Here is a 14481-nt window from a genome sequence, read left to right as displayed (position 1 = left end):
TTAACCCACCTTTTCTCGGCTCAACTTTATTGAAAGAGTTGGAGCGTCACAGACAGTACCGTTCTTGTCATTTAGCTATGAAACGTATTCAAGAACATAAACCAATGTTAGTTGTAAGAAGAAAAACTGTTAATATAGAACAAATGTTTGTAAATATAGACGCCACTTCTAACAAAAAACAACAGTGGCATCATGAGGATAAGAACAAATATATGGTACCTCAAACAATATAACCCCAAATCAAATTTACAGTGCATTCGAGAAAAAAATAGAAAAATTCAGCTAAGATAAATGCTGAAATACTCAAGGTATCCCTGAGTTCAGGATCCATATTTAATCCAAAATTAAAATGTAATGCCCTTAGTACTGTTATAGAACTTACCAAAACTTTACATACTTACTAAATACTTTAAAAAACAACAACAACAACAACAACAACAGTAATACATAAACACTTGGGTCCATAATAGTTTTTCAACAATCCATACATGTGCTAACAGCAGGCAGCATCTTCTAGGTGCATCTTTAAAAGCCAGCTTTTATCTCACTGTGTGTGCTGAGCGCGTCCAGTTTCCTGCAAAAAACCAAACAAACAAGGAAACTCAAGTTGCAGATGAGTTTTCTTTGCGTTTGATCGTTCACTGTTGAGACAAAACCATTTGGGTGCGATCACATACCCGCTTACTGGAACAAACTGAAGTTTCCTTTTGACGTGCTGCACAGCCTTGCCGTGCACAGAAGAGTTAATGAGGGAAGTTTTCCCCTGCAAGCATTGCATAATACACACTTCACACTGTGGATTTGAACTTTTTTTTTTTATATATAAAGAACTGAAATCATGATGTTTGTAACTGACAAGCAAATGCTGTCGTGTTTCCACATAATTGTACCTTCTTGCACTTTTCAGCCAAGTATCTCCTGTTGAACTTGCTGCCTCTCTCCTCTGAGGTAAGAGCTATGCAAGGCCTGAAGGTAATGCCGGGATCAATGGCACTGGATAAAGACCTGGTAAAGGCAGAGTAGGATATGCATCAGACTACTTCTGCAGTAATCTTTAATAATTCCGTAAATTATAAAATTTATGTCAAGAGGCCCACTGTTGCTCAGATTCCAATCTTTATTACACAGATGCACTTAAAAGACACGGCAAACATTTCTGTCATCAGAAAGAGTAAAAGAAAGAAGAAGAAGAAAAAAAACACTTCTTACAAAATATTTACAGAAAAACTGGATATGCACAGCATGTTCAGTAATGCCTTTTTTATTTCATAAAGAAAAATAAATAGCCTTTTTCAAACAGGAAATCCAGGAAAACTTTAACATGACAAAAAACAAAACAAAAAACAAGCCACACAAAATATCAACTTTAGCAAGACAGCGAGGGGGAAATGTGGTACTTATGGAATCTGGAGCAAGACTTTATCCGAGACTACGAGAAAATCTATCACCAGCAACTCGGCTTTAAATTTTCCTTCATGAAAATCAATTATAGAACAGACAAAGACAAGAAGAGCGCTGTGTGTGAAAAGCAAAGGGTTGGTGGTAACTTGGTTCCTGTACCCATGATATTTATCTTAAAAATAAAACAACCCCCAACCCAAAAAAAGTGGCTCACAAGAGTCAAAGTAATAATTGAAACATAGTGGCTGTTTCTGCTTTATATTTCAAAAGTAGAAACTGACTGAAATGATCATCGTTCAGAGCGCACAGAATTAGTCTGAGGTAAGGGATTAAAAGAATAAAACAAATGTGAAGGAGAAAAGAAAGGAAGGAGATTTTTCAAGGTGGTGCTGACAGTATAAAAACACTCTTGCTGCACTTGAGTGAAAAGGTTGTGAAAGATGATATACACTGTGCAGAGTGCAGCACATGCTGAACAAAGTAAATTGTGTCATTGCGGACACAGATGAGAAAATTCAGAGGAATAATAAACCAATAAACCAAAAAGTTCACTTACTTTGTATTTTAGTCTAAATATATTTTTAAGGTTTGTTTAAACAGTATTGAAATCTGATTGGTATTTTTTTAAAATTAGATACACAATTATGCCCTTAATTTCATATTAAAAATATTGTTTGGGGCTACAACTAAAACTTATTTTCAGTACTGACTTATCAGCTCAGGTAAAGTGATTCTATTTGACATTGAAGAGGAAAAATCCCATTTACCTAACACACAAAGAAATGAAATGAAACAAATAACTCTATTTTAGGAAGTTTTGGCATTTTTGCTTGGAAAATGATTGTTTCGGGGTTTTGTCTCACTTATGTTTTCACCCTAACCACTGCAGCTTTAGCACCCAGACGTTTAACTTTGTGCCATTTTGATTTCCTGCACGTGTAAAATAAATGAAAACCATAATCTAGGCAGTGATGGAAACCTACTACAATAAATAAGAATGCACAGTGAGATTTCAAACCAATACCAGGACCACTGTTTAAAAAGACAATCTAGCCAATGTCCAGGATTTTTTTTTTTTTTTTTAAACAGTTTATACAAACCTGATGAGACACAAACAATAACCACTGACCAATGTCATCTGTGCCATTTGATTTGTACTGGCTTATCCAATGGTACATCCCTAAATTTGATGTTGGAAACTACTTTTAAAGTCTTAATAAGGTAACTAATGTAACTATTCAGAGCTCTGGGTTTCCTACTGGAAGATGGGATGCAACCTAATTTTGAACATTTTGGACTCAAACCTAAATCTTTATTCTGCCAAACTGAGACTTCTTTTCCTTGTCACGTATTCTTTTTTGTTTTTTAGCAAAAATATTTAGGAACATGTAATTTTCTACCGCTCATTCGTTTCTGCACCAAAGTGTCACTGTATTGCTTTTCAAACGATCAACGACAGATAACTTATGAGCACATATAAAGTTTTCATTGTGGTTCCACAACTGCGAAATTGTACAAATACATAAAAAAGTCGGTTTTATGATAAAAAAAAAATAAAAAAAATCGATAAACATTCCCTTATAAATCAATGAGCTCGATCAGAATCTATAATATTTGACAGGACACCATTAGAGAAATCAGAAAATGATGACACTATTGTTTATAGTGGTCAAAGAAAAATACTTACAATGTGGAAAAGCCCTGCTTCTTTTCTGGATTTCTTTTCTGGCCTGATTCACAATCTGTCTCATCTATAAACTCTTCCTCTTTTCTTCCTAGATGCACTTCTTTATTATCTATCTTCATACCCTCGCCTTCGCTCTTCTTCTCCCTTAGTAAGTTTGCTCTCTCCTTAACCTCGCTTCTTTCCCTGCATTGAACCTGGACGTGATTTGTCCTATTAGCTTCCAGTTCCACAAACACACTCTTGTCCTTGGGCATATGCACCGTACTCTCCTTCTCCCCTTCGATGGAGCACTGGGACCTCTGGCCGGCGGGTAGATCCCGTGTAAAGGACATCCTCGGATGCTGTCTGGCAGCAGAAAAAAAATTCAAAACAGGAGATGTGAATGTAGTATTTCCAGCAGTGTCTTTAGAACAGGGGAATGGTGATTTACTGGTCCTTGCAGAGGACCAAACAGTAACAGGAGTCTGTAATTTGTGGCCCATTCCTCCACTCTGATGTGTTACCGAGCCACCCTCACTGATTTCAGATGAGGTGATGTGGAACGGAGTCCGACTGAGAGTCCTCGCGTCGTGAGTAGGTAGTCCGAGGCTCTGGCGCCATTTGATTGCCTCTGAGCGAGAATGAGCGACGCTAGGACTCAAAATTGGTCGAGCCCTCTTCGTCAGTGAGGTGGCGTTGTGGACATCACCTTTATCAATATACGGTCTCCTTTGCTCAGTTCTAGCTGCCCCTGCCCCATCTGCTGGTTCCAAAAGACTGGGATTGCAGGATTGGGCTGAGGGATGTGATTGCGCACCGACCACAGAGATGTCTGGAATAACAGTCTGTGGTGTCTGAAGTCTATTATGAGCTGGACTACTAATATGAGACTTTTCAGAGAGAGGACTGATACTTTTCGTTGGAATCTCAGCCAGCTGATTTTCCTGTTTAATGTCTTTATCTTGAAATGAGCTACAAATAGTGACAGTACCATTCCTGGCTATATCTCCATCTTTAATTTTGTCTGCGGTAGAAACCTTGGCCTTTTCAGCCAGAAATCTTCGGATCTCTTGCTCAATACTGTCATCGCTGTCTACTGAGCTGCTGTCTTCCTTAATCTGAGGTGCGGTTTCCGCAGTGTGCACAAACTGGATGTCTGGACGCTCAGCTCCCTTCAGGATCTCCGTTTCACCTTCATGCAGCTCGTGCTTCTTACTTTTATAAACTTGCTTATGTTGTGAAATGCTCTTTTTCCCCAGCCCAGGCTTGTCTTTCTTGTCATTCTTACTTTTCTGCACCTTTTTCAAAGCACTACACTTGGAAAGAGAGTCAATGTGTAACTTTTTGGTCTGAAATGTATTTCCTAACAGCGGGTCTTCGTCTTTGAGGCACTTCCTTGATTTCCGCTTTAAGTCTCTCATCTTTTTCTTTGATTTCTTTTTCGTTTTCAGAAGGTCTTTTATCGCCGTGTCTAGGTCCTCATCGCTGTCAAGAGAGCTGCTTTTGTCTCCACTTTGGTCTGACTTGTGTAATCCAGTGGCAGGGTGTGTTTGACTTCTCTGTGGCAATGCCAAGAGCTTTGATTCTTTTGTATGGTCAGGTAAAGGCTTAGAGGCGGTTTCTTTAACGCTGTCCTCTGCCCCTGCCATGGTGGAAACACAAATGTTTTTCTCTTTGTGTTTTCTTCGTTGCTTTAAAGACAGTTTCGATGGTTTCTTTTCGATCTGTGGTTCATTTGCTTTTACCTTCTCCATTTCATTTGTACCCTGAGCGTCTTGAGTCACAGCAGAGCTGGGTGCCTGTTTGTGCACTTGGGCCTTCTGCTCGAGAAATTTCCTGATTTCTTGCTCAATCCCATCTTCACTATCAATGGAGCTCTCATTGCTTTCTTCACAGGGGCAGTTTTCAGGAAGAGAAGACTGGAAGGAAGGTTCAGTGGTGACACAACCACTAAGGCCAACGCTATGATGGAAGGGCCCAGGCATGACAGTCTTTGAAATGTCCAGTATTGCCTCAGCACACATGAGCTCTGCAGTTGTATTGGCCTTTGGAGGGGCAGGGGTTGCCTGCTCCTTCAAACTCTCTACTTTATATGACAAAAATACATTTTCTTTACATTTCAAGCTGTCTGAAAGTGTAGGTTTGGGTATAGAAACAGATGGAGTAGGCTGGAAAGATTTCACTTCTTTTTCTGTCGTGCTCATCTTTTTCCTCAGCTTCTGTCTTTTGATATTCTCTGCGCTTGTACTTGCAACATTGTGTATTATCGACTTACTGAAAGGTTTCTGCTTGTGCAGCGATGGCTTCAGGACGCTCTTCTCCTTGAGTTGTTCAAGCTGGTAGCAGCGAATAGCTTCTTCAATCCCGTCATCGCTACTCGAGTCAGACTCCTCTTTGAATGCACGTGGATCGAAAGCTTCTGCTGTGTTCTGCTGCTCCTTTTTCTCCAGCTGATATCTCTGAATGGCCTCCTCGATGCCGTCGTCGCTACTGGAATCATTCGCGTCTTCCATCTTAGCCGTGACGGGGTAACTGACAGTTTTGTTGATGAGACTCACTGGTTTAGAGGGATTTCTTGCTTGCTCTTTTGAACACTCCAAACTTTTGTTTGTGCTTTTATTCAAATCGAAGTTCTTAACTATATTTTCATTTAGAGATGCCTTGTTTTTAATACACTTTTTTATAGGTATGACAGTGGGTACTGCTGGGGTCTCGACTTTGAGGCTTTTTGAAAAATTGCTACCCGCAATCAAGAATGCATCGCTGTTGCTGTGCTGTTGGGACACCTCGGGAACGGATGGGTTTCTTCTCTGAATTTTAGATGATGGGAGAAAAGTCGAGCACGGTTCTGCTTTGCGTTTGTGATCATCCTTTTCTTTCAGGTATTCCAGTATTGCCTCCTCGATTCCTCTGTCCACAGAATCATCGCTATCCGAGTCACTGCTTTCACGGATGTTTGGCGAGGAAATGTCAGCGTGCGGGTTTTCACTGGGGCTTTTAGTTTTGGACTTGACTCCCACATAAGAACCTGCTGCAACCTTGCAGACTTGGGGATGACCCTCCTGTCCTGATAGCACATTACCCTCGATCTCGTCGCCCATCTCGAGTGAGGACTGGGTGCTCCTAAGACTCTCTATGATCATCTGGACCTTGTCTGAGATAGGTGTGCCTCTTGTGGACAACTCTGTGTCAGAGTCATTGAAGCAAACTGGAGGGCTATAGCCTCCAGGCGGGCCACATGTTCTCCATTCTGTTTGCGTCACTGCGACAGGAGGTACATTCATCAAGTACATTCTAGTGAAGTACGGTGAGGTCCTTGACCACTGGAGCACAGCTGACTCCGTTCAGTTACATTTTTCACTCTGTAATGAAGAAGAAAATAAAACACAGAAAGAAAAAATGTCACTAAAGTGATGATTATTAAAACTACAATTAGACTTCATCCAACCAAACTGCTGTTACTCAAATTTTACAGTCTGTAAGAGTTGAAAATCAGGTCCTTTATGCCCAATATTGCTGTCATGTTTTATTGTAGCTTTAATACATACACACAGATAGCCTCGGATTACTTAAGCGTGGCTGAACCATGAGAGCATGTCAAGAAAAATGCCAAACTGCTCATGATGGGATTAATCCGATAATAGGACAGATCATCTGAAGGGTCTTCTGTGATTGGTTGTTGTTTTATGGCCCACTCTGCTGTTGGTATTACACTTTAACTGGGTCCAAATGAACACTTAGAACAACCAGTGGCCAGTTGAGTCAAATCCACTCAAATTGTTATCATTTAAGAATCATTCAGGCTGATGGCAACATGATGACAATCTGCCTGCATTCATTATTTGGAAAGCAATTATTTGCAACAATTTTGACAATTTATCTGAGAGTGATTGTTGTAAGTTCAAGTTAGACTGGAACTTTTTGTAGAACAGTTGCCTACTATCAGGCAATCTGTGCAATGGTCTTGCAGTCAAAAGTGGTCATGAGTGTGCAACACCCTCAAGCTCTGGCAAACCATTTAGAAACCCCATGTTGAAATCGGTTGCAGTATATGAAAAATTCATTTAAAATTTATTTTCTTTTTTTGTATACGGAAGGAGGTTGCTGTCCTGTTTTTACTGTGTCACTGAGCTATCAGCCTGCTCTGAATAGGAGGCAACTTTGTCAAATAAGTGTGTTGGAAGGTTTTTCAGGTGAGCCTGTAAAAATACATCACAGCCAAACGTAACAAGCAATATCATGCCATACTGATTTCTTTCCCCTTACCCCGAGTAGTAGTAATCAGCTAGTAGACATTGAGCTGAAAAAACGTTTGATCTATTTTAAATGTGCATTTTTTCTGCTTTTTGTTATTTTTATGATATTTCAGGTGTTAAAGCTGTTGGGTGGACAAAGCAAACATTACGATGCCGTCACTTTAAGCACAGAGATTTTACAGACCACTTTTTCTCCTTCAAGTCTGGTACCAAAGTCTACCCATCAACTGCAAAGCACTTTAAAAGCAAACAAAAAGACCCCAACAAAACTGAGTCTACAGCTGACCCATTAAGCCACTGCGCAGCCTTCTAAAATGCCTAGAGCATCATCAGTTGCCGGACAGAAAAACAACCAATTGCAATCGATCCAATCTTACACCAACCCGAGTGGCATGTTCATCAATTTTAACAATTAACACCCCTCCCCCCCACAAACCAGAATATTAAAAAAAAGTTCAATATAAAACGGGCTGCAAAGATTTGATAACAATCCAGAGGCCACCATTTAATCAAGGCACATCCAGAGTGTAAGTGAAATGTTGGCAGCTGTGTTTTAATACTTCTGTGGCTCCCAATTACTGAATTCACTTCCTCAAATTAACAGCATGAAATTATTGTGTTTATCCAATTGCTCTCTGTTCCCTAAATACTTTCTAATTTATTTTCCATTCAATAATGGACGCGGTATATTTTTTTCCCTACTCGTGTCATTTTTTTTGTACATTTGCAATGTAAAGAATACTTGTCAAGACCAGTGTGTTGGATGGTTGTTTGGTTGATCCAATTTAATACAAGTTTGCTAGGCTAACGTTGTCTCAGGATGGTGGTGCATGAGATGAGTCGTCTTGTCGTCATTGTATTTTAATTTATTTAATAAACCCCCCAACACCCAGGATAAGCTGAAGAGAATACATGGATGGATATTTGGTGTCCCTGTATCAATACATTGTAAAAATATTGCAACACTATGCTACTAGTTACTTTACAGAAATATTTCCATTAGATCAAAGACCCTATGTGCTTATTAAAGTAGGAGTTCTCACCACTTTTGATGTGGGATCCTTTTTCCCCTTTCTTGTTTTACCAGGAATTACCTAGATGCTGGTTCTTGTCACATCAAAGATATCTCAGTTGTTAGCGATAAAATTTCCATTCTAAAATTTTTCCATTTTAGAAAAAATGTGTCCTAAAAACAGGAAACAGGCTGGTGTAGCTGACTTTTGTTCTCAAATGGCTATGGAAGTGCACTAAACTGCAGTTTCTGGAATGGCCACTTGAGGCTCGCTCCAAAAGGGAGTCAATTTTTGTAGAATGCACAGCTTTACAGCAGAAATAAACATCTTTATGACTTTGATCAGTATAGCAGTCTTTCACCACTCTTCATGCCGCATTTCTGGCATGCACATTTTTAGAACATTCATTGGTATTAAGGCTTAAAGTTAGGGTTGTGCCTGTTTTGAGTGACAGGTGAGTGTTATTTTATCTGGTTTAGGCTGGAGTGCGCTAAAGGTCCCTCCAAGAAGTCAGCTGTTGAGTTTTTCTGGTGTGTACAATGCACCTTTCTAATTAAGCAAGGTATCTTAGGAAAGTCCTTTGCTCTGATAGGGCGGTATCTGATCTGGACCTATCATAAGTGTAGTACAGGTGTAGTTACAATAAAGTTATGACGTTTTTGATATGTTACTTAAAGACATTACAGGTTGTTTGCATTCTGTTAAAAATGCAAACACATTTGAGAGGACAGAGTATTAAAACTGACACACTAATAAACAGTGGCTGTCCGGACACCTGTCAGGTTCCACAGTTATAGGATGGGACCTTGGCCCTTCTATATATGAAGGGATAAACTAGGCTAAAACTAGAGGTAGACGTTGCAGGGTCCCGTCACCATCAAGTAGCCTTCGGGCATCAACCTGCTGGATGAGTCGCGGAGCCCGAGCCTAGCCTGCTTGCACAAATTGGAAATCCGCCCTTCCAGCTCAGTCTGCAGCCTACAGGGTTGCACAGCCAGCCCCCCTATAGCCCAGCTACGAGGCTAAACTCTTAACCATCCCGATTACTGCGTTTAACTCGCTGAACCCGGTAGAAAGTACAAGTAACACTACGTAACCAGAATGGGTCAATAAAGACGCGCCACTGAAAAAAAAAAGCCTATAAACCGAGCCAAATACGCCTCATACCGGAGTCTTACGCCAACTTTGTTTCATGTATTATGTATACAAAGAAACTTTCGCCAGACATACCAACAATTCACGAACAACATTTTCCGTGTTTCATAAGTAAACGTGCCGTTGTCAGTATTTTCGCTACGGGACGGTTTCCTGGTTTCAGCAGACCAACCCCGGCTGTCCCCGTAACCCTATAGCGGCGCGTAGTGCACAGCTGCCCGGCTTGCATCGTTAGGAGACTCCGCAGAGCAACCATGTTTCTTCGCACCGGCCACGGTTGTCAAAACCCACAGCACTCGGTCCACAACCCGCTAGAACGTAAGTAATGCCACTAAGTGCGTTTAGACTGAGCAGAAACGCGACGTTTGGGCGAGAAATGGAGGAAGCGATGTGAAACATTGGGAGAGTTAAGCAAGGCTAGTCGGTGACTTGAAAGACACAAGCGGGCCTCCCGGCTGCTGCAGCCCCGGCATTTTCTCCGGCAAAGAAAGCCTTTGTACTGAGCCACAGCGTACACTCCTAGCCTGGGCTATCTTCACACAAATTGAGCCACAAGGAAGGCAATTTTCAAGTTTTACTCACCTGAATATGACACAGAACGAGAGTTACGGCGACAATATGCACATTGCTGCGCTGGTTTAAGATGCTCGGAAAGCCGTCGCGGAGCTATTTCGGTGTCCGTCAGCAGCTAACACCGCGCCTGAAGCTTCTCGCCGTCGAGTGCCCCTCCGCTCCGACTGCCGGGCGGACAAGCTTCCTTAAACCGGCGTCCAACCAAGCATGGATCCATTCAAATAGGGTATCGGCTTTTCTCCCGGGAAATGTTTGCGCTTACATTTTATGTCTTGCTTCTATATTACACTGCAAAAACAATCGGTACGTCTAATATAACGATGGCGCATTTATAAAGTTAAACACTTTGCCGCCAGGAACCCTAAAGAAAATCTAGAGCATGACAGAGGATTAATACGCCTCCAAAGTTTTATCTCCTCAGACAACTCCCAGTCTATGCTCCACACTGATATCAACTCTAAAGTTCTCAGGGGGGTATGATGCAGTTTTTAGTGGCATGTGTTTGTTTTACTTGACATGTAATTCATATTTTACACTTAAAAAAACTGTAATATTTGTATTACACTTATACTATATTTACTTTTTACATGAAAATTACATATAATGGTGGAAATGCATACGTCTTTTATTATTATTATTATTATTATTATTTCTTGATCTTTTGAAGAGTCACGTGAACATAAACTAGCATGCATAGCTGTGGGACTAACTCAGTGGAGCTCTGATCTTGAATTTACCGGCAGGAGATGTAAAATTACTTTAAAAGGCACGTTTATACAGGGATCCTTATACAAACAAGCAAACGCAAAGTGGAAAAAAATAGGGATGGATACCTCTCTAAACACTGATCAAAAGGTTTTCTGTCAAAAAGTCACAGTGGGATTTAGACTTTTTTTTTTTTTTTTTTACAGCTCACAAAGCCCTCTTTCCTCTTTCAGAAAGAACACCGAAGGAAGAATGGGAGCAAAGCACAACTACTGGTGCTCAGCTTCTGCCAAGCTGACTCTACAACACTTAAACCTCCTTTAGATTGCTTAGATTTCCAGAAAGGTTGCACAATTACAAAATCCTAATCATCACTTCCTTAGGGGCCCACAAAGTAGAAAGTTTATACCATGTCATTACAGGAGTGCTAATGTTCTTTAATTTTAGATTGTTATAGCTTAGATTTAAATCCAGTTCTCATTCAAGGGTAGAAAAAAAAAAAACAACAAAAAAACCCCCATCGCCTTTAAAGTTACTCAATCAATCACAGCTTCTGGGCATTTGCCCTCTGCAAGTAAGCGCAATGTAATTTGTTGGCCATGAGCGTTTCAAGCCCAAAACCTAAAGATAATAAGGCTACAATAAATGTTAACAATAGTGCTATAAATCTTCTCACTTTAGATGCAGATGCCTTTACAGTTGTATTTACTAATGTTTTCTCCAAGCTGTTGGTTACGTCATGCCTTTCATTCATATTATTAATGATCCTGTAATGATCCTGTATAATATATATATATATATATATATATATATATATATATATATATATATATAAACAGTGTAATGTAATGCAGATCCCTTCCTGCAACATGTAATGTTGAAAATACACTTTCCTATGTATTAATATTCCACAGAGTAAGAAATTATTTCAAAATATTTCCCCTTTGGCATTTTACTAGACTCTTCCAAGAAAGAATTGAGTTGTTGTTTTTTACCATCATTGTTTGCTTTCTCTGAACTTTCCACCCGATCCTCATCTTGTGTCTTGGCTTTTGGCTGGGACCAAGTTTTTATTACTCTCTGCCACTCACTTTTTAAAACGTTAAAATCAGTTTTCCTGAAGATATGGAAAAATATGTCTAAATAGGTCAAAATGACAGAGGTGCTGTTACACCAAAAGTCTTAAAAGTGGATGTTTTAATTAACATAAACACTGGTAGTGGAGTTTCTTATGATGAATACAGAATTCATTCTGTTTTTGCACTGAAAGCTACACACAAAACATAGTGTATTTAATGTGTTTTACATTGTAAATGTATCTGTATTCAATTTATTTTAATAATAGATCGCAAACCCAACTAAAATACCAAATAAAAGAGGGTGGTACAGTGGTGGTACAAGAAATAAAAGCAGTGGGATAAAATCAGTAGGGGTTCTCAAAAAAAAAAAAAATCTTAAAAAGAGATGTAAAAGATGTCACTGGCCCCATTTCCTGAGGCAGTTTATTCCATAGCTCCAGGGCTCTGGCAGGAAATTCTCTGTTACTTTTAGGTTTTAGGCTCTAGCCTAAGGACTCAGCCTTTGTATAGGCTCAGGTACTGTATATAGCAGAAGAGAGGCCATGACAAGCCTTTAAAGTCAACTCTAATCTGTGGTCACTTAATGGATTTTTCATCAAGGCAGGTGAAGCTGGATGTATCAACAATCTAACCTCAGGTAGAGGGAGACATGGAAAATGCTGCCACCATCTTTTAGAGATCTTATTAGGTGATCAGAACAAACTGAAGCTACTACTGAGTGAGTACAGATAGTCAGGATAAGCTTTACTATTGTTCCCATAATACTAATGGAAAATTGTTCTTTTCTTACTCTTCTTCTCTCCCCAGTCAGCTAAACTCCTCAATATAAATGAGCACTGGTGAAAAAAAGGCCTTTGAAAGGTGCAGGTACTAATTAATGCACTTGAACATTTGCTGCCATTAGATATGAGTCAGTACATCTCACCGGAAGATGCGTTTTCATGTTAATTCAGTCAGGTTTGAAAATGTAAAATCTCTGACTGTGACTGCTCTGTTGCCCTTTAAGAGTTGGAAATGTCTATGTAAAAAGAAGCACATTTGAGAAGTATTTTCTCTTTATTAGAGAGGCAAAGTCTTGTGGGACAATGAGAAAGTATTAGTGCTAGAAGATGTCATACTGTAACTACACAGCTCTGAGTAAGGCGTGCATATTAAAACACTCACTTTGCATAATTTTCCTGCAGAAAAAGAATAAAAGAAGAAGCCATTTGAGTTGTTCCAGCGGTAATTGGGTCTATTGTCATGTAGGCACCTAGATTGGCACAAGCAGCAGCAGCATGTTGGTGTACAGCGCTGACCTTGAAATGCAGTTTGCCCGGCCGTGTGGTGGTTTCATCTGCATGCAAATGAGGAAGTGGGAAGCTAGTTCTCGATGTTAGTTGATAACTGAGTCTCACTGAGAAAAGACGTCAGAGGGCCGTGCAAATAGTTCAGACTCATTCATCTGATAATAAAACAAAAAGCCATGATGGAAAGACAAAAAACCCCCAAAACTGCCTCTTTGACTTTGCTTCTTGTTCTCTGTCTCTGCTCATTTTCCAAATTGCGTTTTTAATGTGGATGCGTTGGCACGTAGGAAGTAAAAAAAAAGAGGTTCAGCACCATGGACAGCAACTTGCTCACTCCTTAAACCCAGCCATGCCATTTCACCAAACTTGTAAAATGAAAATAAATAACAAAATAGAAAGAATTAATATGAGCAACAATCCGGGGGATTTTCATTGTGATACCTGTTAGTTAAAGGTTTTCCCTGCTCACCTGTAGTGGGCTGCCCTGAAGACTACGAAGACTAGAGCATTTACTTATTTGAAAAAAAGATTGTGAACTGAGGCAGGCGAACAGAAACCAACATTTAAATTCTTTATGCTCATTTGTATTTCTCTTTGTTGGCAGCTAGCCTGCTCTTTTTGCACGCTTTGCAATGCTTCATGTCTTGTTAAAGACCAAAGGATGATCCGATGTGGCCACAGATCAAATGAACTGAGCGACCGTGCGTTTTATTTAATCTGGACTGCAAATCCATCACGTTCTCAAGGTGCACTATAAAAATAAAATGAGCAGTCATCCATTTATGCAAATGATTAAGTGCAGATGATGTTTGAACTAAGTCTTTCTGGTCTTATGTTTCTATCTGGGCTTCTTATTAAATTGAACCAGTGCTCACATATCCAGCAACTGTGATATTCTATTTGAATTTACTAGCTCTTAGTGTGACATCTCACAAATGTGAACCCACATGCATTTGTTCAAACTTTCTCTGTGCTCATTAGTGAGTAAGCCAGCGGGTGCTTATAAAAGTTGGAATGGATAACTTGAAGCCCACAGCTTGGCTGGATTATAGGGGTGAAAACAGGCAAGCAGAATATATAGGATGTGTTTTCTAAAATGGAACAATTGGTGCAGTTTATATTGCACTGGTATCTCCCGTGGGTCAATATGCCGATCTCCTTTGAAAAGGCAAATGCTGCTGTCCAGAAGTCACATTTTAAATGAGTGAATGCTATGAAAGTCATGACAGTCTGCTTAAATATTTGGTTGTTTAAACATTCTGCGGATCTACTGTATACAAAGAATAAGAAGCCCTCTTGAGGAGAGCTCATAGCTAGCAGAAATAATTATTTCAGGTATGCCCT

The 14481-nt window shown here is 39.9% G+C and overlaps 1 protein-coding gene across 2 annotated transcripts; it reads right to left on the bottom strand.

Moving 5' to 3' along the window:
* Nucleotides 1-6: 6 nt before the first annotated feature.
* On the bottom strand, nucleotides 7-10491 carry ppp1r26 (protein phosphatase 1, regulatory subunit 26). Of its 2 annotated transcripts, XM_085168648.1 has the most exons (5): nucleotides 10074-10491; nucleotides 3089-6429; nucleotides 891-1005; nucleotides 678-763; nucleotides 7-574 (listed from the first exon to the last, which is right to left on the bottom strand). In XM_085168648.1, exons 2-5 carry the CDS (start codon nucleotides 6358-6360, stop codon nucleotides 526-528), a joined length of 3522 nt encoding a protein of 1173 aa, XP_085024774.1. In that variant the 5' UTR covers nucleotides 6361-6429; nucleotides 10074-10491; the 3' UTR covers nucleotides 7-525. The 2 variants fall into 2 exon arrangements, with proteins under 2 accessions (XP_085024774.1, XP_085024773.1); XM_085168647.1 differs by having other exon boundaries at nucleotides 7-763.
* Nucleotides 10492-14481: the final 3990 nt, after the last annotated feature.

The sequence above is a fragment of the Neolamprologus multifasciatus genome, chromosome 7 (assembly GCF_963576455.1).
Source record: "Neolamprologus multifasciatus chromosome 7, fNeoMul1.2, whole genome shotgun sequence".
In the NCBI taxonomy this organism is placed as follows: domain Eukaryota; kingdom Metazoa; phylum Chordata; class Actinopteri; order Cichliformes; family Cichlidae; genus Neolamprologus; species Neolamprologus multifasciatus.
The sequence above is the reverse complement of the archived record's forward strand: the minus strand, read 5'-3'. Positions and strand labels throughout refer to the sequence as shown.